This window comes from Mesoplodon mirus (genome assembly GCF_964341445.2).
Source record: "Mesoplodon mirus genome assembly, chromosome: 12".
In the NCBI taxonomy this organism is placed as follows: Eukaryota; Metazoa; Chordata; class Mammalia; order Artiodactyla; family Ziphiidae; genus Mesoplodon; species Mesoplodon mirus.
In genome coordinates, this window is record NC_138988.1 from 6,037,068 (window position 1) to 6,061,708 (window position 24,641).

The window sequence follows — 24,641 nt, forward strand, 5'->3', positions numbered from 1 at the left end:
AGGAGCTGGACAGAGAGAGGAGAGGAGGCGGAAGCACAGAGAGCCCCAGCTACGTGCCGTGGGGCTGTGTGCTTGCTCTCTTTTCTTTTTAAAACATCTTTTTGGAGAAGTAATTCACATTACCACACAATTCACCCATTAAAGTGTATAATTCATTGGTTTTAGTGCATTCACAGTGTGCAACCATTATCACAATCCAAGATTAGAACACTTCATCACCTCAGAAAGAAACCCTTACCCATAAGTGGTCACTCCTCATTTTCCCCCCAAGTCCCCACGCCCACTCTTCGGCAACCACTAATCTGCTCTCTGACTCTATGGATTTTTAAATTCTGGACGTTTCATATAAATGAAATACTATAATATGTGGCCTTTTGTGACTGGCTTCCTTCACTTAGCATAATTTCAACCTTCATCCACGTTGTAGCTGTCTTTCCTTTTCATTACCAAATAACATTCCATTATGATTCCAAATGTAATATCCACATTTTATTGATCCATTTACCAGTTGATGGGCCTGTGGGTTGTTTCTACCTTTTAGCTATTATGATAAATAATGCTGTTATAAACATTTGCGTACAAGTTTCTGGGTGAACATATGTTTTCATTTCTCTTGCTTATATACCTAGAAGTGGAAGAGCACAACCATATGGTAACTCTATTTAACTTTGTGAGGAACTGCCAGACTGTTTTCCAAAGTGACTGCACCGTTTTACATTTCTACTAACAGTGTGTGACGGTTTCAATTTCTCCACATCTCGCCGGCACTTATTACTGTCATCTTTCTGATTACAGCCGTCTTAGTGGGTGTGCAGTGGTATCTCACAGTGGTTTTGATCTGCATTTCTCTGATGGCTAACGATGCTGAGCATCTTTTCATGGACTTACTGGACATCTGTATATCTTTGAAGAAATGGCTATTTATTTTTTAAAATAATATACATATATTTATTTATTTTGGCTGCATTGGGTCTTCGTTACTGCACACAGGCTTCCTCTAATTGCAGCGAACAGGGGCTACTCTTCGTTGTGGTGCATGGGCTTCTCATTGCAGTGGCTTCTCTTGTTGCGGAGCAGGGGCTCTAGGCGTGTAGGCTTCAGTAGTTGTGGCACGTGGGCTCAAGAGTTGTGGCTCATGGCTCTAGAGCACAGGCTCAGTAGTTGTGGCGCACAGGCTTAGTTGCTCCGCGGCATGTGGGATCTTTCCGGACCAGGGCTCGAACCAGTGTCCCCTGAACGGGCAGGCGGATTCTTAACCACTGCGCCACCAGGGAAGTCCCAAGAAATGGCTATTTAAATCCATTGCCCATTTTTAAATTGAGCTAGATGTCTTTTTATTATTGAGTTGTAAGAGTTGCCTATATATTCTGGATACTGGTTCCTCATCAGATAAATGAATTGCAAAAAACTTTTTTCTCTAATTCTATAGGCTGTCTTTTCACTTCCTTGAGAGCATCCTTTGAAGCACAAAGTTTTAAATTTTGATGGAGCCCAATTAATCTGTCTTTTTTGTTAGGTACTTTCTTACTTAATGCTTACAGTAATTGTGAGGAGTAGAAATTACTGATCCCATTCTACAAATAAGGAACATGAAGCTCAATGAAGTAAATGACCCAAGGTCTCACATAGGGCCACTGCACATGGTTCTGCCCTGCACAACCCATAAGGGTGAACAGAGCAGTCCTGGCCATTTGTTGGAGCTGGGCTATGAACTCAGGCCTTCTGACCAAGCCAGAGTTCAGGCACTCATACACTCTATGAAGGTTATAGTGTAATATGGCCGATTTTTAAACAACTTCCTCACATATTATACATTTAACATTCTAAGGATGCTGCCATTACTTAAAACTACAGGATTTTGGAGTCTGTCTTCGGAAGCTGTATGAAAAGGTATGTTTTATAAACATATTTAATTAAAGTGACGGGAGACTTGAGTTTATGAAGAGTCCTCGGTACTGAAGTCTGGAGAATAAGTTATTTGGCCAGATGGCACCATTTTGGATTTTTATACTGCTACACAAACCAACCAGTACCAAGCATGAAAAGTGATTAAAAGGTTCAAAGTACAGGTAGATCTAAGTCTCAAAAGAATGCAACCAGAACTGTTTCTAGCAATGGCAGCCAGATATGAAAGATACCAGAGAATATTTGTATAATGTATAAAAAGGAATCAGTCTGATGTATTTGAAAACATTTTGATATAAAAATTGGCCATCTCTTTACTTCTTGGTCATACCAGGTATACTGAATCAAAATCACTGAATTACTAGAGCTAATAAGGATTTCACATTTGGTTCAATCTCCTTATTTTAATTTGGTAAACTGATGCACAAAATGTTCTCATGACTCAAGTACTCATGAGAACACTAGCAGAATAGGGACTAAAATTTAAGGAGGATGCAGTTTCCATGTTCTATTTCTTAATATTAGCTGTTTGAACTCAGCATTTATGGTTCTTCCCCTCTCTCTCCCACACACCTCCAAGTGGACTGTACCATCCAAGACTCCTCTTCTAAAGGGTATGGAACTCTGCCCAGGCTTCACTGTCCATCCTCCAACTGGATCTTTCCCTAATACCAACTTATCTAAACATCTCAAATCCATGTAGATAGCTCTGACAGCAAATAGAAGTGACTCATTTTATAAAGTGAGTTCTGAAGGGATACTGCCAAGCCTTATTTCAAAAGCCAGGCTCTAGTTTCCAATGTAAGAATTAAATGGCTTTCTGCCTGCTGTTTCTGCCTTTCCCCCCTCACTTGAGGAAAGAAAGCCAAAGCTGTGTCTTGAGGGATTGCTCCATAAGGAAAAATCAAGGCAGGATACAGTCTCAGGATGGGCCAGTGCAGGTTGGAAGTGGGCTAGCAGAAGGCTTGGGAAAAGAGAAGTGGATTCACGAGCAGGCTAGGTCAGTCCCCAGAGTGATTTCTCTCCATTGGCAACAGGTTTAAGTGCTGACACGGGGGTTTCCCACAGCTTCTACTGGCCTCCAAAGGCATATTTGTCATCGGAGGCTCTTGATGAAGCTGTACATAAATATCTGACTGTTGTTAAATACAAAACAAAACAAAGCAAAAATATTCCACAGGAACCAAATCAAAACCAGCTGTAAGGGGGAGAGGCCAAAAACTCAGTGTAAGTGCAAAAGTCCCAGCAGAAACACTTGTTAATTGTGCTATTTACTTTGCTAAACAGTAAATTGTCATGCCAATGAAGTCATATCACATGACTATAATGTTTTTCATATGACTTTCCTGCTATGAGAGAAATGAGCATTTTATTTTCTAGAATTCTGAATTCTGTAGTGGATGAGTCAAAATCTGAGTTTTAATTCAAAAATCAACCCATCGGCCGAGCCCTGTTCATTTCTAGTCTGTTTATGATCTTACATCCTATGTTACAGCTGGTGTGCTAAACTTACTTTATAAATGATCATTCATTAATCCCCAATTCTGCAGAAAGCAACTTCTCCTTAACAAAAATGCAATTCTTTTGAAAGAATGCTGTAACTGCAATCCTAAAAACATAACTGTATGACACAGCATCAGTCAAGGGGAGAAAACATAGCCTAAAATTAACCTTGGAATCATGAAACTTGCAAACTTTCAAGAATGAGAATGAAATATTTCAGGAAAGTTGCGTCATGGAATTTTGGAATTTGAGTATCTCCAGGATATACCAATATAGCTTGTTTCATTAACTCTTATAATCAGTGTTTTCTCTCTAGTTAGATAGAATTTGAAAATTATTTGGCGTTTCCCACAGCACTATGTTGAACTCACAGTTGGAACTCAATCAGTACATGTGAATTGATACTTGATGAAAAATAACCCTAAGAAGATAAGTCACAGCACATTTTATGAAAAGATGGCTAAGTCATTCACATGTTTGGTTTAGACTAAGCCTTTCTTCAACAAATTCAGCAATTTAAACAGTATTTGGTGAGCACTTCAACAGCTTCGTGACTTGGATATCTTGTGTTTCATCAACTTTAAGGCCATTTCCTTTGGTTCCAACTGGGATAAACAGCCATCTAGGAGCCATATGGACCTGGGGTCAATCTCCAAATATCCAAACCCATTCTCAGTAAGGGTCTTGAAAGGAAAGGTCGGAACTCCATGTAAAATTCCCTACTCAGCCAGCAACATTTTAAGAGGGTAAAAAGCTGAGTGGGGCCTTTTAATACCTCACGGGCAGATGCACCTACAATTTGGCAGCTAGATGGGCTACAAAGAACACGAATCTCTGACCAATACCCTTTCCTTATGAAATGTTAGCATTACCAAAAACATTTCTGATGTGGGTATTTAAAATTTTTTAATCTACAGCTTGAAATAAAATTAATATACCACACACATTTCTCATTTAAGTATTTTTCTTGCATCCTAGCTCTATAGCTTCTCCTCATTATGCTAAATGAAACAGAATAATTTTATCTGTGAAATCCATCTACCAGTTCTGTTCTTTTTCTCCAAACTCTATCTCCATCCTATCTCTAATGCCATCGAGTCATTTTCACTCATTTATTCCACTACCTCAAAATCATCATACCCCAAGACAAACTTGCCTTTGTGAGTCTGGCGTTCCCCTCCACCCCACCGCCAGTCCCCACTCTGCACCTTGCTCCTCGACCCCTCCTCCAACAGAAACCAACCTGGCAGTTTGTTTGTTAATCTCAACAGCACTATCATTAAACTAGTAACCTGGACTAAAATAAGGGCAATCATTTTTGTATACTTGATGATGGAAGGGAGATGGGTGCAAAAAACTGGGTTGCACTGGTCAATCTCACTAAATCCGGATGATTCTGTCTTGAATATCTCTCTCCATCTATTCTCTCTGTGCCCCTTTCTATGAAAATAAAGGGATTTGCAGTCTCTAGCGGGATCAGCTTTGTATGCATCCTTCATAAAGGGGATATATTTAGGGAGACAGACCACAGGTGTTAAGGGATAGGAGAAAGTTTAATAGCATCAAAACATTTTTTTTCCTTTAAATTGAGAAGAATTACCTTGCTACAATATGGATGAACCTAGAAAACATCATGCTAAGTTACAGACGTCAGACACAAAGGCCATGCATTGCTTGGTTTCATTTATGCAACATGTTCAGAATAGGCAAATCCCGCGAGACAGCAGGGAGATGAGCGGTTATGAGGACTGCAAGGAGCAGGTGGGAACGAGGACTGGAAGGAGCAGGTGGGAACAAGGACTGACAGCTCAATGGGTACGGAGCTCCTTTTCGTGGGCATGAGAAGGTACTAAACTTAGGAAAAACAGCAGCGTAACAACTCTGTGAATGCGCTAAAAACCACCTGATTGTATGCTCTTAAAGGGTAAATTCCATGGTATGTGAGTTATAGGTCAATAAAACTGTTACTAAAAAGTACATTATCTGATTTCAGGTAACGCCCACTAAATGCTCACAATCTGAGTGATACACTAAAGACTCCTGGCCTCTGAGTCCTTTATCCCTAGGATGCCCTGGCCCTCCCCTCCTGTCCGACTCCCTCCGTACACTTTCCCTGCCCAAATCCAACTCTTATTTTTAGAGAGCGCCTACTCATCCTTTAAAACTAAATGGAATATTTGGTCCCTGGGAAGTTCTCCTTGACATCCCTACTCCCCCAGGGAGTAACGTCCCCTGCTCCCTCAGCACCTAATATATAAAAGACTAAAACATTTCTGATGATACTAGAGTTCACTATTTACGTCTCTGCTTCGCACACTAGACTCATTTCATTAACTTCTGTATTCAGTCACTAGCATAGTGCCTTGCTACCAAGTTTTCAAAAGATGTTCAGTAAAGGTTATTTTTTAAAGCTAGTATTTGTACAAATACATATTTTGTAAACAATGTATCACACGATACTGTCACATATCTTTTGCAATTCCAGTGTTGATGGGTGAAAACAGCCCAAGATGAGAATTAATTGGGCATTCCTGATTGCATTGCTAAAATAAGTAAGTTGGGACCTTTCTATATGGGACGCAGAAGTTTGTATTTTTATTACTGAAAAATGCACTGGAAATCAACTATGCAAATCAAAACACTAGCTTTACACAGTGTATATGTATATATTTTTTGATATTCATACTTATTTATTTACACACACATTTCTCACAGAAAAGTAAAATAATATAGGCAAGACAATGATTTTTGTTGCTCTGAGGTCTGCTGGTGAGAATTATCTTTTTAAAACACAATCCTATTTAGAGCTTTTTAAGAAAAAGAATAATCCTTTCCTAAGACAGGAGTTGCAAATCCCAATAACAATAAGGGTCATCAACTGAAGAACCTCTTTTTTTTTTTTAAACGTCTTTATTGGAGTATAATTGCTTTACAATGGTGTGTTAGTTTCTGCTTTTTAACAAAGTGAATCAACTATGCATATACATATGTTCCCATATCTCTTCCCTCTTGCGTCTCCCTTCCCCCCACCCTCCCTATCCCACCCCTCTAGGTGGTCACAAAGCACCCAGCTGATTTCTCTGTGCTACGTGGCCACTTCCCACTAGCTATCTATTTTATATTTGGTAGTGTATATATGCCCATGCCACTCCTCACTTTGTCCCAGCTTACCCTTCCCCCTCCCCGTATCCTCAAGTCCATTCTCTATTAGGTCTGCGTCTTTATTCCTGTCCTGCCCCTAGGTTCTTCACAACCTTTTTTCTAAACAGAGCATCCTCACCTAAAGAATACCTTTGGGCAAGAAACTAACAGCAGTGTGTGTCTCCAGGAAGAGAACTGGGTGTTAAGGGACAGGTGCAGAAGGAAGGTTTCCTTTCCACACAGAATATTTTTATGCCTTTAAAACTTTGTATCAAGTGCATTATTTATCTATAAAATTTTCTTCCTGGCTCCAGCTAACATCACTGTAAAGGAATGCAGGCCTGGGGCTGCCAGATCTGATTTTTCAAAGAAGCTGGAAATGGGAACATTCATATTTTTAGGTAAAACTCATAATTTTTAAATTTTTAAATGTTGGCTTTATTCAGAATTTAACACGTAGGGTAGGCCAAACAAAACACACCTGTAAGCCATATCTGGCTCATAGGCCAACCAGTTTACCACCTCTAATCTAAAATTTGATGTGTAACTTATGATTCCAAAACTATAAATGTAATTTAATAGAGGAAAACTTCAAAAAGAAAGATAAGACTTGTGGATGAAATCATACCCCCTTCCGCCCTACCACCTAGCTGATATTGCTCTCAAACTTCCCCTTCTCCTTCTGGGTCTTTGAAAAGATTATGAACGTTTGACCAACCAAAACGCAAAACAAGCCAGGTTTAATGAAGGAATCGGCCCATTATCCTAGCATCTGCTCTGTTTTTAAAGAGTGAAACACGGGATCAATTTCAAGTTGCAATTCTTCCAGGCAGTTAAAGAGAAGTATGCGAATTATTTCTAGCAGGGGGGAAAAATTCCCCCAGCCAACTAGTCAAATGACTGCGTGGTTGAAAAGACCCGTAAGTTATTTTTCCCTTGCCATGAGCACTGCTCAAAAGAAAAAATGGCAGCCATGATCAACATGATACTCTGCACCATGTCTGGGAAGCCAATCACAGCTCTGAGGAACATCTCAACGTCTTTTAAAGTCCTGTAGAGATGCCATTCATCTCCTGGAAATGAAGCTAAGATACCCTATGTAGGTCTAACTATTGGTCATAAGTGGAAGATTGCATCTGCTGAATGCCCAGAGGCCAAAGCAAGTCAAAGAAGAATCAGTTTCAGCTCTAAGTCTAGCACTAGAAGAGCGCTATCATGATTTCCTGGGGTGGCTAAAACTCTTACTCCGGTCTGCGGAAAGCTTCACAAGGTTTCCTTCTGCTATTTCTACATCGTTTTCCTATACTCAGGGCTAGTTCCAGTCTTGTAAACACCAGCCTTTTCACCACCAGCTAGTGCAGTACTGGGCTTGGCCATCACTCACTGACCACTGGGGCTTCCCCTAATGTTGAGCATACAAAACCCCAGGCAGAAATCAATGAACTATGTTACTCAACACAGGAACTATGTTACTCTCAACATCAGTTACTGTGGGACTGATGGTCACTTTGCAAGTGTTCCACTCCCACAGGATACAGGTGCTCAAGGTTTTCCTTATGCAGCTTGCGGAAACGCTATGACAGGCCACATTTTTCCTAAGAGCTTCTTTACCTAGGCTACTGGGTGGGGGTGGGGTGGGGGGTGGAGGTGGGTAGGGAATGGCTGGGGGAGATGTTGGTTTAATCTCATTTAATCTCATTCACCCATTTTGAGGAACTGTCTGTTTGGCCAAGTGACCGAACAGTGCCACACATACCCAGCACACCCTTTTCTAAGTACAGTGAGCATTTGGAAAAGCAAAATGATCATCTATTTTGTAATCCCTGTCTTAGAACACACACACACACACACACACACACACAATGGTAGCAACCCAGGAAATTACAATTTGCAAAATATTCTAAATGACAAGCAAAACAAAACTCTCTTAGGTTGTAACTGAGGAAGCCACTTCGTGGTGAGGTTCAGTGGCCTACAAAGATGGGTTCAGTTGTGAAATAGAAGACATGGCCAGAGTCGAATGTCTTCCCTGACTTGCATTTTGATGTATGGACATCACAGCCAACCCTCCAAGGGCCACAGGCATGCTGTTCTTCAGTAAGGACCAGAGGTGCTTGGAAATCAATAACCTATACTTCCTTTATCAGCAATTTTGTGCATTTGGAACCTACCACACAATAACCTGCACACTGCATCCTCCAGCAGCTGCAGAAGGTTCATTTTCTGATAACTAGCAGACTTATTCAGCGATTTTGTCCTAAGGAAAGAATTGTAATGAACTGCTTCCTTCCTTTTCCATAAATCCGATTATCAAACAGGTTTGAAACACATCAGTCTTCTGAACAAAATGTTTGTTTTAGTCTTACCTCAGCAGCCTGGGTCTCTTGATGCAGCAACGTAAGACCAGTCAAATCCTCTAAGAAGGAATGCGAAGAATTAAACACCTTCACCAGGAAATTAAATCCTTCTCGTTCATACTGATCAAGAACCTGTAAGATATTTATACATATAGATGTATTTAAGGGGGCTGTAGGCTTTAAATGCATATTAAGAGAGTTTCACTTCTAATAATCACTTGTCAAAAATGGAACTAAAACTAGAATTAATAATTAATATGGGAAAAATCAATATGGTAGGCAAAAAACTGTGAGGGCTTAGGATTTATTATTTTGTCTTTCTTAGAAAGAATGACAACATCATCTTCCAATTTAGATGACGGTATTTCTCAAACAAAGTAAGTTACATGCAAATTCACTAAAACTTCTAGAAGAGTTGAGGGTGCTGATTCTAAAGTTCACTTTTTAGGAGAAAAATAATAGCAAGAGAAGAGTCAAGAAAAAAATTTTTTAAGGATAAAGGGAAAGGGTGGGGACAAAAGCGTGGGAAATGTGGCCTACCAGCTAGTAAAATGCATTAAAAAAATTTTTTTAATGTAAAAATGAATTTCACCAAGCATATCACAAAAGAAGTTGCCCAAATAGTCAATAAACATATGAAAAGTTGCTCAACATTACAAGTTATCAGGGAAATGACAACTAAAACCACAATGAACTACTACTTCATACCTACCAGAATGGCTAAAATGAAAAAGACAGAAAATACCAAGTACTGACAAGGAGGTGGAACAACCAGTATTCTCATGGGAAGGCAAAATGAGATAACTGCTTTAGAGGTTTAACATGTATATGCCCTGTGATCATGAAATTCTACTCCTAGATATATACATCCAACAAAAAATATGTACATATGTGCATCAGAAGACCTGAACAAAAGTATCCATAGCAGCACTATTCATGATAGCCTCAAACTAGAAACTACACAAGTGTCCATCAATAGTTGAATGAATTAACAAACTGTGGTTTATTCATGCAATGGAGTAACATACAGAAATAAAAACAGACAACTACATGCAACAATATACATAATTCTCACAAACATAATGTGAAACAATAGAAGGGAGAAGCGGTATGTGGTACAGGATTACAATTACATAAAGTTTTTTTAAAAAATGAACCTGTGGTGTAAAAGTCAGGAGAGTGGTTATCCACTGAAGGACTGTAATTGGAATGGGGCACAGGAGAGGTCCTGAGATGTTGGTAATATTTGTTCCTTTATCTGGGTTCTGGTTACAAAGGTATACTTTGTGAAAAACTATCAAGCATGTTTTCATATACATGTTGTCCTTCAACAAAAAGATCAAAAGATAGGAGACCACTAGTCTTCTGAGAACAATGTAAGAACATATGACTACCTAAAAGCAAACCACACACACACCAAAAAAATGACTATCACGTTTAGAAATTCCACGATCATAAGAACTGTGAACTGCAGAAAGCAAACACTGAACCATAATGTCTTGGAAATTCTCTCAAAACTCAGAATAAATAAAGAGATGAAAGTTTCAAAAAGCAGACATTGAAGATAAATCTAAGAAATCAACATATGAACACAAAGGTTGGAGAAGCAATAACACGATATAGAAAGAAGAATTAGAAAATTTTTTTCTCCATTCAGAAATGAAAATGTATAAGCCCTTCAATCCAGCAATTCCACTTCAAAGACTTTTCAAAGACTTTTTGTTGTTGAGGGTTGGGGAATTGTGATTCCCTTTTTTCAATATTCTTCAATATTCAATTATCTTTTAGTTTACACAGTGAACATTTTAAAGAAAACCTGATGATGAGAATGTTGACTCTTAAACAGCATGCCCACACCATTCCTGCTTTTACCCTGCTTGCATGGGCACAAAGACTGATGTGTAAGGACACTCACCGCAACACCGTTTGCAGCAACAAAAGATTAAGAATAACTACCCTTTTAAAGGGGACTGGTTAACTAAATTGTGGTATATTTACAATCAAGGGCATAACCAGGATCCATTAAAAGAATGAGGCAGTTCTATGTTTAGTTTAAGGAACCTCCATACTGTTCTCCATAGTGGTTGTACCAATTTACATTCCCACCAACAGTGCAGGAGTGTTCCCTTTTTACCACACCCTTTCCAGCATTTACTGTTTCTAGATTTTTTGATGATGGCCATTCTGACCAGTGTGAGGTGATACCTCATTGTAGTGCTAACACATATATATATGGAATCTAAAAAAAAAAAAAGGTACTGATGAACCTAGTGGCAGGGCAGGAATAAAGACGTAGACGTACAGAACGGACTTGAGGACATGGGGGGGCAGGAAGCTGGGGCGAAGTGAGAGCAGCATCGACATATATACACTACCGAATGTAAAACAGTTAGCTAGCGGGAAGCAGCAGCATAGCACAGGGAGATCAGCTCGGTGCTTTGTGATGACCTAGAGAGGTGGGATAGGGAGGGTGGGAGGGAGACGCAAGAGGGAGGGGATACGGGGATATATGTATGCATATGGCTGATTCACCTTCTGTGCAACAGAAACTAACACAGTATTGTGAAGTAATTCTACTCCAATAAAGATTTAAAAAAAAAAGAATGAGGTAGTTCTATAGTACTAACATAAACTGATTTCCAACACAGAGATATATTAAAAAGCAATGTCCAGACCATGTGTCTAGTATTAATATTTTAAAAATAAAGGTGGAGGAGGAGAGAGGAAGAAAGGGAAATGCATATACGCATAGGCTTGTTTTTGCATATATCATCTCTGGAAGAACACACACACACACACACACACACACACACACACACACACACACACACACACACACACACACACACACACACACACACACACACACACACACACACACACACACACACACACACACACACACACACACACACACACACACACACACACACACACACACCCCGACATCAAGTGGTTGCCTCTGTACATTCTTCTACACTACATGAAGTTTTAAAACCATGTGCACATATTACTTCATCAAATAATATTAAAATCTCAATTTAGTTTTATTTTTTTCTTCAGTGCTGGAGAAAGTTCTCAGAAGAAGAGGAAGAACTCTATATAAAGTCCTAATGAAGAAGTTGGAGCTAGAAACGAGGGGTGGCTCTGCCCCGGGCACACAAGTGTGTAGGTAGGGGCCAGCAAAGCAGTTGAAGTGTTAAGTTAGGAAAGAAGGGAACTGGGGGCCAAGGAACTCTTAAGGTCTGAACAGCAGGCAGCAAGGTCATCTGCTGCCAGAAAAGGGGATGGGGTGGGACATGGAGGTGGAGGGGGGTGAGGACAGTCTGGGCAGCTGGGTGCGGAATGTGAGAGGGCAGCTGCTCAGCAGCGCATGAAGAGTGCTGAACCATCTAAAGCCCCTGCTCAGGACAGAAAATATAAGTTTGGGGAGAAAGGTAGTTAAGGACCCATCTAATAAGCTTGAGGACTGGCCAGAAAGGGTCAAAGAACTTGAAGGGCTAGTGAGCAGCGATGAAGGGACCTGAAGCTGGTGAGGAAAGACCTGCAGGCTGGAGGGACAGAGAGACTGGAACGTGGAGAGCTGGAGAGGCAGGGGATGACTGTTAGGCCCCAAGGCATTAACGAAGTACAGTCTTTGGCTGATTAGCCACAGTAAATTAATTTGACAATCCAATGCCTGGATAAAAAGGCACTTAATAATTGAATGCCTCAGTAATTATGGGAGTCCTTACAAACCAGAATGTTATCTCAGGAAAAATGTGCATAGAAAGTAAGTGATCTTTTTTGAAATGCTAAATGCTGTGTGTTTAGTGAACTTACTTTTTTTTAAGAGGCATGATATTAATATTGCTGTTTTTATTTTTTTAAATTGACATAGAGTTCATTTACGATGTTGTGTTAGTTTCAGGTATTCAGCAAAGTGACTCAGCTATACATATATATACATATATTCTTTTTAGAGTCTTTCCCCGTACAGGTTATTACAGAATACTGAGTATAATTCCCTGTGCTATAGAGTTGGTCCTTGTCGGTTATCTATTTTATGTACAGTAGTATGTATATGTTGATGTCAAACTCCTCTAATTTATCCCTCCTCTCTTTTCCCCCTTGGTAACTATATGTTAGTTTTCTCTGCCTATGGGTCTATTTCCATTTTGTAAGTAAGTTCATTTGTATTTTATTTTAGATCCCACATACGTGATATCATATGGTATTTTTCTCTTTCTGTCTTAATTCACTTAGTATGATAATCTCTAGGTCCATCCAGTGATCACTTATTCCTGGGTGAACTACTAAACTGATTAAACAGCTACTTTGTGCTAGGTTTCCAGTGAGGTTAAAAAAAAAAAGAAGACGTGGGAGTGAAAAACGGGCAAAAACTTTGAAAACAAATTTGGAGTAACTCCAGAGATGGCGCTTTGTCAGACCTTAATTATTCTCTGAGATTTCAAGCCTACATATCCACAGCTAATTGTGTAGTGCTACAAACCTGGACAGTGAAAAAACTAACAGCAAGGGCCGAATGAGTGAAGGCCTCCCCCATAATCAGGATGTACAGCAAGTTTAAGGCTGAAACATTATTAATAGCTCTGGCTTGGAAAATATGTGGAAAAACTTAATCCCCTAGGGGCATATTTAATCATGCAAGAGTTTTCCAGTATTCCCTTTATGTGCAGGGAAGTTAATCTCTGTTACAAGTATAAGCAGCTTATAAAACGTAGGAGGAGTTTTTTTTCCTGTACAAACATCTTAACCTTCTTAAAGGGGAAAAATGTGTTTTAAATTATCACAAAAAAATACGATCACAATGAATTTGAGCACTGCAACAACCTGTCAAAAAACATATAACACCTCTTAAGTAAATTATATAATATGCGGTCTTGTACACATTACATTTTGGAAGGTTGTAAGTATTCTAAAGGTACTTTGCTAAGTAAAGAAATAATAATGACTCTTTCAGTATAAAGATACAGATCCTTTCCTAATGGACACAATTTTCCTTACTTAACTATTCCGTAAGGCTAGGTTATCTTTATTCATGATGTATATGAGCACATACCCCTGGACAAAGATGGTAGAATCTCTTCCTAAAACATGATTTTAGGAATATCACTTCTCTTGCCGATACTCTTTGGTGGCTACTAGATCAAAACTATACTGTCCAGGCTTCCCTGGTGGCGCAGTGGTTGAGAGTCTGCCTGCCAATGCAGGGGCCACGGGTTCGTGCCCTGGTCCGGGAAGATCCCACGTGCAGCGGAGTGGCTGGGCCCGTGAGCCATGGCCGCTGAGCCTGCGCGTCCGGAGCTTGTGCTCCGCAGTGGGAGAGGCTGCAACAGTGAGAGGCCCGCGTACCGCAAAAAACAAAAAAAACAAAAAACTATACTGTCCAGCTAGGCATTTAAGTCCCTCCAGAATCCTCCAATTGTTGGACGGCTCTCTGTAGAATGCCTTTCATAGAGTCTAAGATCTCCGGACTACACCATGCAATGACTTTCAGTTCATGAGAAGCAGAATGGATTCACAGTTTGCAACTCTTGTCTGTTATTCTTAAACAAGGACACGAGGAACTGTGTGCCCTACCTAAAAAAAAATAGCTAATATATTTTCAAAAGGGGATGGCAACACGCAGTGTCTGCAAAACTCTTACTTAAAAGTCTTTGTTGTTTAGAAACTTATTTGCTCTTGATGGTTTAAAAATATACATGGGTCATGAATTCTAAAAAAAAACTTAGGAAAAGCTTGCCCAATATTCCAGATAGGGTAATAAAAGAGTATGGCTAGAAGCCACCAGGACCCTTAGTTCCCATCCTAGGAGAATCCATGAAAGAAGAGTCAAGACACTCCCTTCCGAGGGACAGTCACCCAGTCGTCTGCAGAGACTTGACTTCAAGTTGAGGGCAGAACTCTGTTTTCCAGTACTTTTGCTGAGGGAGCCATGCCAGGGTAGAGAAGCCCCCACTTTGGATAAGGAGCTGGAAGCACTGCTAGTAACACCAGGAAGCCCCTTGATCAGTTTCTGTCTCTCGGTGCCCTGGGCTTTCTCTCATCATCATAAAAAAGAATCAAAGAAGAGGAGAAAAGACCTGATTTCAGCAGCCCTTACAACACGACTGTTCCACCTTCACTACTCCCAGCTCCTCCCTGGGACCATCACCTTGGAAAAGCTTCAGCTCCCTTCTCATTACCTCTTGGTGCTGGCCTACCTAGAATGATCTCTTGTCTTTCCTATCAAATGAGGTCTTGCACTTCAAAGTTCAGCTCAAGTATCACCTGCAAGAAGTCTTCCTTGATTAATTCCACTCCCGATGATCTTTTTTCCCTTTTGTCTTCTCTGACCCCACCACTCTCCATGGCACACTGAGCTGCCAACGGGACTGAAAGAAATACTCTGCCCCACTGTCCCTCGTAATCAGCAGTTGATGGCATTTTCAAATATCAACCAGACGTTCAGTAACTTTGTTCCTATTTTCTATATACGTCAGTGATATAAAGCAGATAATGGATGAGAAAACGGCTTCATATGGAAACATGTAGCTATCATCCTAACTAAATCGGCTGCTGTTAACTTACTCTATTTAGACACAGGTAGGATTTGTAAGATCAAACTTTAAAAAAGGAGGGCTGCTCTGAGTTCAAGATATTTAATAGCAGGGGCAATACAGGGTTGGAGTGGGAGGTACAAAGTATTGGGTGTAAGACAGGTTACAAGGATGTATTGTACAACACGGGGAATATAGCCAATATTTTGCAGTAACTGTAAATGGAGTGTAACCTTTAAGAATTGTATAAAAATTTTTAAAAAGTGAGTCTGAAAAGATATAAATGAGATTTTTAAGATTAGTTCTTCTTTCTTGTAAATTGATCTAATTTCATAATATAAATAAAAATAAAAGCGAGTTAAAGAAACATAATAGCATGTCATAAAGTATAGCATTAATCAGGATAATTATTGGCATGTCAAAAATATAAAACAGATAAGTCTCTTGTCCTTTCCCTAAAGTCACTGTATAGTGTACCTTTTTCTTAGGCATCCAAATGTAAAATGGGCACAATGGTCATTTAAAGGATACAGGAGATTTTAAATCAAAACACTGAATAGCTTTCAAATTGAGATAATTGACAACAGTATGAAAGTTCCAAGACTTTAGTATTTTAACTAAACTTCTTATGGTGCAACATACAACTGTACTAAAAAAAAGCCAAATAATATTACATCTTGGTATCTTCACGTACCAAAATCACAAATTTACTAAGGCCAACTGAGTAGAAGGAAAGAAACTGAAAACTGGGAGTCACAATGCAATGGACAGTTATTTGGCAACACTGGGCAAAACACTTCCTCTTTCTGAGTCTGCTCATTTCTACAATGGGGATCCGACTGCATGCCCATCTCCCCACTTAGATTAAGAAAACAGTGTGACTTCAATCACTGACAAAGAATGGTTTACAAGGAGCAACAGAAATGCTATTCATTTATTACCTTTTTTGCATTTATTACTCAGAATACAATTATTATCACTAAATAGGGCTTGGTAAGTACAGAAAAGATGACACATAGTGACCTCAGTGAAAATAGTGGAGTAAGGACCTCTGAAAATGCTCTCTTCCATAAAAGAAAAGAGAATACTAACAAAATCTGAGGAGAAATTAAGAAAAGCAGCTGATTCACAGTAAAAACAATGAGGTTTGTGGTATTTTAACTTGCCCCATTTCCATCCCTTTTCCCCTTCTAGCTTGACTGTAGCCTTGAAAACCAACACACTACCACAATGAAAACCAGCCTGGCAGTGACTGGAGGAGGCAATTTGGAGCTCTGAAGGAGCTCTGACCCCATATTCACAAAACTGTCACCTGTTTGGAAGGAAGACCCTACTTGCTTGTTGTCTTTATTCAACCAAACTCAGAACTCACCCTGTGTGAAAGCCTTTTTCCTGGGACCAGTTGTTGAAAAGTATCAGGAGCAACTGTTTAACACTGTGATCTCCTGAGATGGTAATTAACAGTTGAAGCAACAATAAGCTGACTAAAAAGCTTAAAAGGAAAATCTGGGGGAATTCCATAATCTTAGGAATCTAGAAGACTATGCACAGGCACAGAGCTAGTGCATGCTCAAAGTCATGCACATGCTCAGGAAAGATCTGAGAAGGCCTTAAGCTCTCACCTCTAGCTGATCGTGAGGATGTGTGTAAGTAGGACATGAAGGGTAAGGTAGAGTTCTTAACTGCATATCTGAGCACAGAAGGCATGACCCAATATGCACACAGAGCCCCCCAGCAAAGACTGGGGGACTTACTGGTTCCAGGCATTTAAGAAAATCTCTATCCAATCATTAGATGACCACTAAGCTAACTGAGGAGAAACTTGATGGCTACACAGGACAAAGAATACAAACTTAATGAAATTAGTTTAGAGAAGTCACTAAATAAAAAACGACAGGAGCAGCAAGGAATGACAATAAACCACAGAGAAGGAGGAGAATCTGATTCCCAGAATTGTGGCATGATATTATTGAAAATGTCCAGTTCTCAACAAAAAATTACAAAGAAACAAGAAAGTATGTCCTACTCACAAAACAAAAACAAAATCAGTCTATAAAAACTGTCCCCGAGGAACCTACTAGACAAAGACTTTAAAACAGCTATTTTAAGTATGTTCAAAGAACTAAAAAAACCATGTACAGATAACTAAAAGAAAGTATGAGAACAATACCTCACCAAAATACAGAATACCAATAGAGAAATTATAAAAAAGAACCCAAGAGGCATTCTGGAGTTAAAAAGTACAACTGAAAAATTCATGAGAGACACTCAATAGTAGATTTGGGCAAGTTGCAGAAAGAATCATTGAACATGAAGATAGGGCAATTGAGACTATCCAGTCTGAGGAACAGAAAGAAAAAAGAATGAAGAAAAATGAATACAGCCTTAAATATCCATCAAGCATACCAACATACGCATAATGGGAGTTTCAGAAGATAGGAGAGACAGAAAAGGGCAGAAAGAATACTTGAGGAAATAATGGGAGAAAACGTCCCAAATTTGATGAAAAACATTAATCTATACATCCAAAAAGCTCAACTCCAAGTAGAATAAACTCAACGAGATCCACACCTACATACCACATAACCAAACTGTAAAAAGACAAGGGGAGACTCTTGTAAACACAAGAAAGAGCCTATCATGTAAAAGGAATCATTAACAGCCAATTTCTCATCAGAAACCACAGGGACCAAAAGTAGTGTAATTAAATACTCAAAGTGCTGAAAGAAAAAGAAACTCTCAACCAAGGATTCCATGCCCAGCAAAACTAACCTTCAAAAATGAAGGAGAAATTAACACATTCCAAGATAAACAGAACACAAAGAATTCATCACTAGCAAACCTGCCCTGTCAGAAACACTAAAGGGAGTCCTTCAGGCTGAAATGAAAGGATACTAGACAGTAACTCAAATCCACATTTAGAAAAGAATACAGGTAACGGTAACTGTATAGATAAATATAAAAGACTAAATATATTTCTGTTGTAATTTTTTTCTCCTATGTGATTTAAAATACAAATGCATAAAGCAATAATTATAAATCTGTGTTGTCATATAATGTATAAAGATGTAATTTCGAAGGAAATTACACAAAGGAAGGAAAGAGGAACAGATGTATACAGCAGCAAAGTTTCTGTACACTAATGAAATTAAGTTGATGATAAACCAAATTACACTGTCATAAATTAAGATGCTAACTGTGATTCCCAGGGCAGCCACTGAGAAATTAACTAAAAAAAATATTTAAAAAACCCAAGGGAATTAAAATGGTATATTAGAAGATATCTATTTAACACAAAAGAAGGTGGTAATTGAAAAATACAGGAAGAAAAAATACATGAGACACATAGAAAACAAATAGCAACATTGCAAATGTAAATCTTATCAGTAATTACATTAAATGTAAATGAATTAGACTCCAACTAAAAGGCAGACACAGCAAAATGCATTAAAAAAGCGTGATCCAACTATCTGCTGTCTACTTGAGATTCATTTTGGATTCAAAGACACAAATAAGTTGAAAGTAAAAGAAGAGAAAAAGATATACCATGCACTTTCAATTATGCAAGATGAGTAAGCTCTAGAGATCTAATGTATGGCACAGTGATGACAGTTAACAATACTATATTGTATACTTGAGATGTGCTAATAGGATAGATCTGAAATTAAACTTCTCAACACACACACACACACATAATGGTAACTACTGGTGCCGGAGGTGATGGATATGTTGATTAGCTTGACTGTGGTGATTATTTCACTATATATACACATATATATATCAAAACATTAATTTGTATACCTTAAATATATATAATTTTTATCTATCAATGATATCTCAGTGAAGTCTTTTTTTCTTTTTTTGGCTGAGCAGCACGGCTTGCGGGATCGTAGTTCCCCAGCCAGGGATGGAACCCAGCCCCAGCAGTGAAAGCACCAAGTCTTGACTACTGGACCGCCAGGGAATTCCCTAAAGTTGCTTTTTAAAAAAAGATATTCCATGCAAATAGGAGCCAAAAGAGAGTTGGAGAGACTTTACTAATATCAGACAAAATAGACTTCAACATTGCTAAGAGACAAAGAAGGACATTATCTAATGATAAAAGGGTCAGTCTATCAAAAATGTATAATTATAATCATACATGTACCTATCAAACAGCCTCAAAACACATGAAGCAAAAACTGACAGAACTGAAGGGAAAAATATAAATAAACAATAATAGTTAGAGACATCAACACTGTGTGTTCAATAATGGACATAACAACTAGACAGAAGATCAGCAAGGACATAGAAGACTTGAACAAAACTATATATCAACTAGATCTAACAGACATCTTTAGAACACTATATCCAGTGATAGCAGAACACATATTCTCCTCAAATGCACATGAAGCATTCTCCAGGATACACCATGTGTTAGACCATAAAAAAATGAAGTCATACACTATATGTTCTCTAACTACAATGGAATGAAAGTAGATATCAATAACAGAAAGAAATCTGGGAAACTCACAAATATGTGGATATTAAAAAACACACTCTTAAAAGCAGTGAATCAAAGTAAAAATCAAGGGAATTAGAAAACACTTTGAGATGAAAAAAATAAATAAACACAACATACCAAAATTTATGAGATGCAATGAACGCACTACTTAGAGAGCAATTTATAACTATAAATGTCTATAATAAAGAACAATTTTAGGGACTTCCCTGATGGCACAGTGGTTAAGAATTCGCCTGCAAATGCAGGGGACACAGGTTTGAGCCCTGGTCCAGGAAGGTCCCACATGCCACGGAGCAACTAAGCACGTGCACCACAACCACTGAGCCCACACGCTAGAGCCTGTGAGCCACAACTACTGAAGCCCGCATGCCTAGAGCCCATGCTCCACAACAAGAGAAGCCACTGCAATGAGAAGCCTGAGCACCACAATGAGGAGTAGCCCCCGCTCTCCCCAACTAGGCAGCCAAAAATATATAATTTTTTAAAATCTCTCTCTAAAAAAAAAGAACAATTTTAAATCAACAACTTAACCTTTCACGCTAACAACAAAACAAAGCAAAAAGCAAACTAAATACAAAACAAGCAGAAGGAAGGAAATATAAAGAATTAAGCATAAATAAAATGCTGGTTTCTTGAAAATATCAACAAAATTGACAAATCTTTATCTAGACTGACCAAAAATAAAAGAAGACTCAAATCACTAATATCAAGAGTGACAGAGGGGACAACACTATCAATCTTAGAGAAATATAATGGATTATAATACCATGAACGACCATATGCCAATAAACTAGATAACCTAGATAAAATGGACACACTTCTAGAGAGACACAAAGTATTGAAACTGACTTAAAAAGAAATAGAGGGACTTCCCTGGTGGCACAGTGGTTAAGAATCCACCTGTCAATGCAGGGGACATGGATTCGAGCCCTGGTTGGGGAAGATCCCACATGCTGCGGAGCAGCTAAGCCCGGGCGCCACAACTACTGAGCCTGTGCTCTAGGGCCCCTGCGCCACAACTACTGAAGCCTGCACGCCTAGAGCCCATGCTCCGCAACAAGAAAAGCCACCACAATGAGAAGCCCGTACACCGCAACAAAGAGTAGCCCCTGCTCGCCACAACTAGAGAAAGCCCGCGCGCAGCAAAGACCCAAAGCAGCCAAAAATAGATTATAAAAAAAATTTTTTTAATTAAAAAAAAGGAAAGAAATAGAAAATCTGAATAGACTTAATGAAAAGTAAAAAGAGTGAATGAGCAATCAAAAAACTTCCCACACACACACAAAAAAACTAGGATCAAGTGGCTTTGTTGGTGAATTCTACTAGACATTTAAAGAAGAATTAACCAAAACCTTCACAAACTCCCAAAAAACAAAAAAGGAGGAAACATGTCTTAACTCACTCTCTGAGGCCAGTAGTATCCTGATACTAGAACCAGAAAAGACATCACAAAGAAATGTCCCTTATGAATATAAATGCAAAAATCTTCAGTACACTACTAGCAAACTGAATCCAGCAACATATAAAAAGAATTATACACCATGAGAAAGTGCGATTTATCCCTGGAAAGCAAGGTTAGTTCAATATACGAAAATAAATCAATGTAATACACCATATTAATAGAATAAAGAACAAAAACCGCAAGATCGTCTCAACAGAGACAGAGCATTCAACAAATTCCAACACCTTTTCATGACAATAAACACTCAACAAGCTAGAAACAGAAGATAATTTCTTCAACCTGTTGCAGAGCATCAATAATCATCAACATTATACTTAATGGTGAAAGACTCAAAGTTTTCCTACTAATATCAGGAACAAGACAAGGATGTCTACTTTCACCACTGCTATTCAACATTGTATTGGAGGTTTGACTCTGGGTAATAGGCAAGAAAAAGAAATAAAAGGCATCTATCTAGATTGAATCTGGGGAATTCCCTGGCAGTCCAGTGGTTAGGACTCAGCAGTTTCACTGCCATGACCCACGTTCAATCCCTGGTTGGGGAACTAAGATCTCATAAGCCACACACAGCGCAGCCAAAAAAAAAAAAAAAAATTCTGGATTCAAAGGGGAGAAGTAAAACTATCTCTATTTGCAGATGACATGATCTCGTATATAGAAAAGCCAAAGGAAACCACACACACAAAACCCCTTAGAACAAAATAAGTACAGCAGGGCTGCAGGATACAAGAGCCATATACAAAAATCAATTGTTATTTCTACACACTAGCAATGAACAATTCAAAGAAGAAATTAAGAAAACAACTCCACTTTCAATAGCATCAAAAAACAATAAAATATCTAAGAATAACTTTAACAAAATAATTGTAATACATGTACACTGAAAACTACAAAACTCCACTGAAAAAAATTAAAGAACAAAATAAATACAAAGACATCCCAAGTTCAATGGATTGCAAAACTTAATACTAGTAAAATGGTAACAAAGCCCAAATTGGTCTACTATTCAATGCAATCCCAGCTGGCTTTTAGTAGGGATGGTGGATATTGACAAACTGATGCTCAAATTCATATGGAAATGTAAGGGACCTAGAATAGCCAAAATAATCTTGAAAAAGAACAGTTGGAGATCTCACACTTCATGATTTCGAAACTTACTAGAAAGATACAATAATCAGTACTACGTGGCATTAGTATAAGGACAGACATACAGATCAATGGAATAGAATTGAGAGTTCAAAAATAAACCCTTATTTTTTTTTTTTTAACAAGAGTGACAAGATAATTTAATGGAGGAAAGAATAGTCTCTTTAACAAATAGTGCTGGAACAACTGAGTATCAACATGCAGAAGAATGAAGTTGGACCCATACCATAGACCGTTATACAAAAATTAACTGAAAATGGATTATAGATCTAAATGTAAGAGCTAAAACAATTACACTCCTAGAAGAAATCATAGTAAATCTTTATGACCTTGGGTGGGACAAAGTTTCTTAGCTATGACAATAAAACCATAGACGACCAAAGGAAACAAAAATTAAGACTTCATCAAAATTAAAAACTATTGTGCCTCAAAGGATACGTTAACAAAGTGAAAACACAAGCTACCTGAGAAAATATTTATAAATTATGTACCTGACAAGAGTTCAGTATCCAGAATAGATCAAAACCCCTTACAACTTATCAATAAAAAGACAAACAACTCAATTTAAAAATAGGCAAAGGAATTTAACAGACACTTCTCAAAAAAAAAAAAAGCTATATAAATAGCCAACAGCACATGAAAAGATGCTCAACATCATTTGTCTTTAGGGAAATGCAAATCAAAACCACTATGAGATACCACTTCATACTCAGTAGGATAGTTATAATAAAAAGGAGACAATAACAAGTGTCGATGAGGAAGAGGAGAATCGAAACCCTCCTACACTGCTGATGGGAATTTAAAATGGTACAGGTTGTGGAAAACAGTTTTGGCAGTTTCACAAAATGTTAAGCATAGAGTTACCATGTTACCCAATAATTATACGCCTAGGTACACAGCAAGAACAACTGAGAACATTTGTTCACACAAAAACTTGTACACAAATGTTTATAGCAGCATTATCCATTGTAGCCAAAAAACTCATAATAGTCAAATATCCATCAATTGTTGAATGGATAAACATATAGTATATCTGTACAATGGAGTATTATTCACCCATGAAAAGGAATGAAGTGCTGACACATGCTACAACATAAATGAACCTTGAAAGCATTATGCTAAGTGAAAGAAGCCATTCACAAAAGACCATGCTATAATTTCCTTTATACCAAATGTCCAGAACAGGAAAATCCATAGAGACAGAATGTGCTTGCCAGGGTCTAGGGGAAGGTTGTGAATGGGGATACAGCTTTGTTTTGGGGGTGAAATTATTCTGGGATTAGATAGCATCATGGCTGCACAAACTCATGAATATATTAAAAAACCAATGAATTTTACACTTTAAAATGGTGAATTTTATGGTATATGAATTTACCTTAACTTAAAAAAATAAAGACATACAATCAGCTGTTAGTATAAGGATTCAACGCAGGGTGTCTATAAAGCAGCCTGAGTAATTAAAAACACTATTTGGATGGCTGCAGGGAGGGAGGGTCAGAGAGATGAACTTAACCGTGCCCCCATCAATCTGTGGGCTGCTAGGGAATGCTTACTCAATAATGTGTCACTTCCAATGAGAGTTTTTTCAAGCTAAATAAGCACCAAGTCTAGTTTATCATTTTAAAAGATTAACAATACTTCTGAAGATTCTTGGGAAAATAAAGAAATACATATGGTGAAGAGAAAGGGAGAGAAGAAAGAGTAAGTTCTCTTGAGGAGGTTTCATAACCTTCAAGTTTTGGGAAGTAGAAGAGGATCAAAGAACTAGTGGAGATCGTTTGTAGAAAATCTAACCTGCACCCTCCGCCCCCGACCAAAAAAAAAAAGGAAAAAAAAGAAAATAAGCCATGAGCAACTTTATCCAAATCTATAAAAATAACTCTTTTTAATACTCAAAATGAGATTTTCTCAAATAATCTGACATTACAAAATTGAACTGATTAAAAAATTGAGTTGGTTAATGAACAGGATATGATAATGACCAAAATATTTACAAATGGATGCTCTGACCAATTAATCTACTCTTCTAAAACTTACTGTAGGTCATAAATTTGAGGAGGGCTTATTTTAAATACTGATAG

At 38.3% G+C, this 24,641-nt stretch overlaps 1 protein-coding gene across 1 annotated transcript in view; it reads right to left on the minus strand.

Moving 5' to 3' along the window:
• Positions 1–24,641, minus strand: part of ATG7 (autophagy related 7) — a 240,430-nt gene that overhangs the window by 111,466 nt on the left and 104,323 nt on the right. Inside the window, exon 18 of the mRNA XM_082638757.1 lies at positions 8,916–9,038. Within this exon, the coding sequence (XP_082494883.1) occupies positions 8,916–9,038 (123 nt within the window). The remainder of the gene's footprint in view (positions 1–8,915; positions 9,039–24,641) is intronic.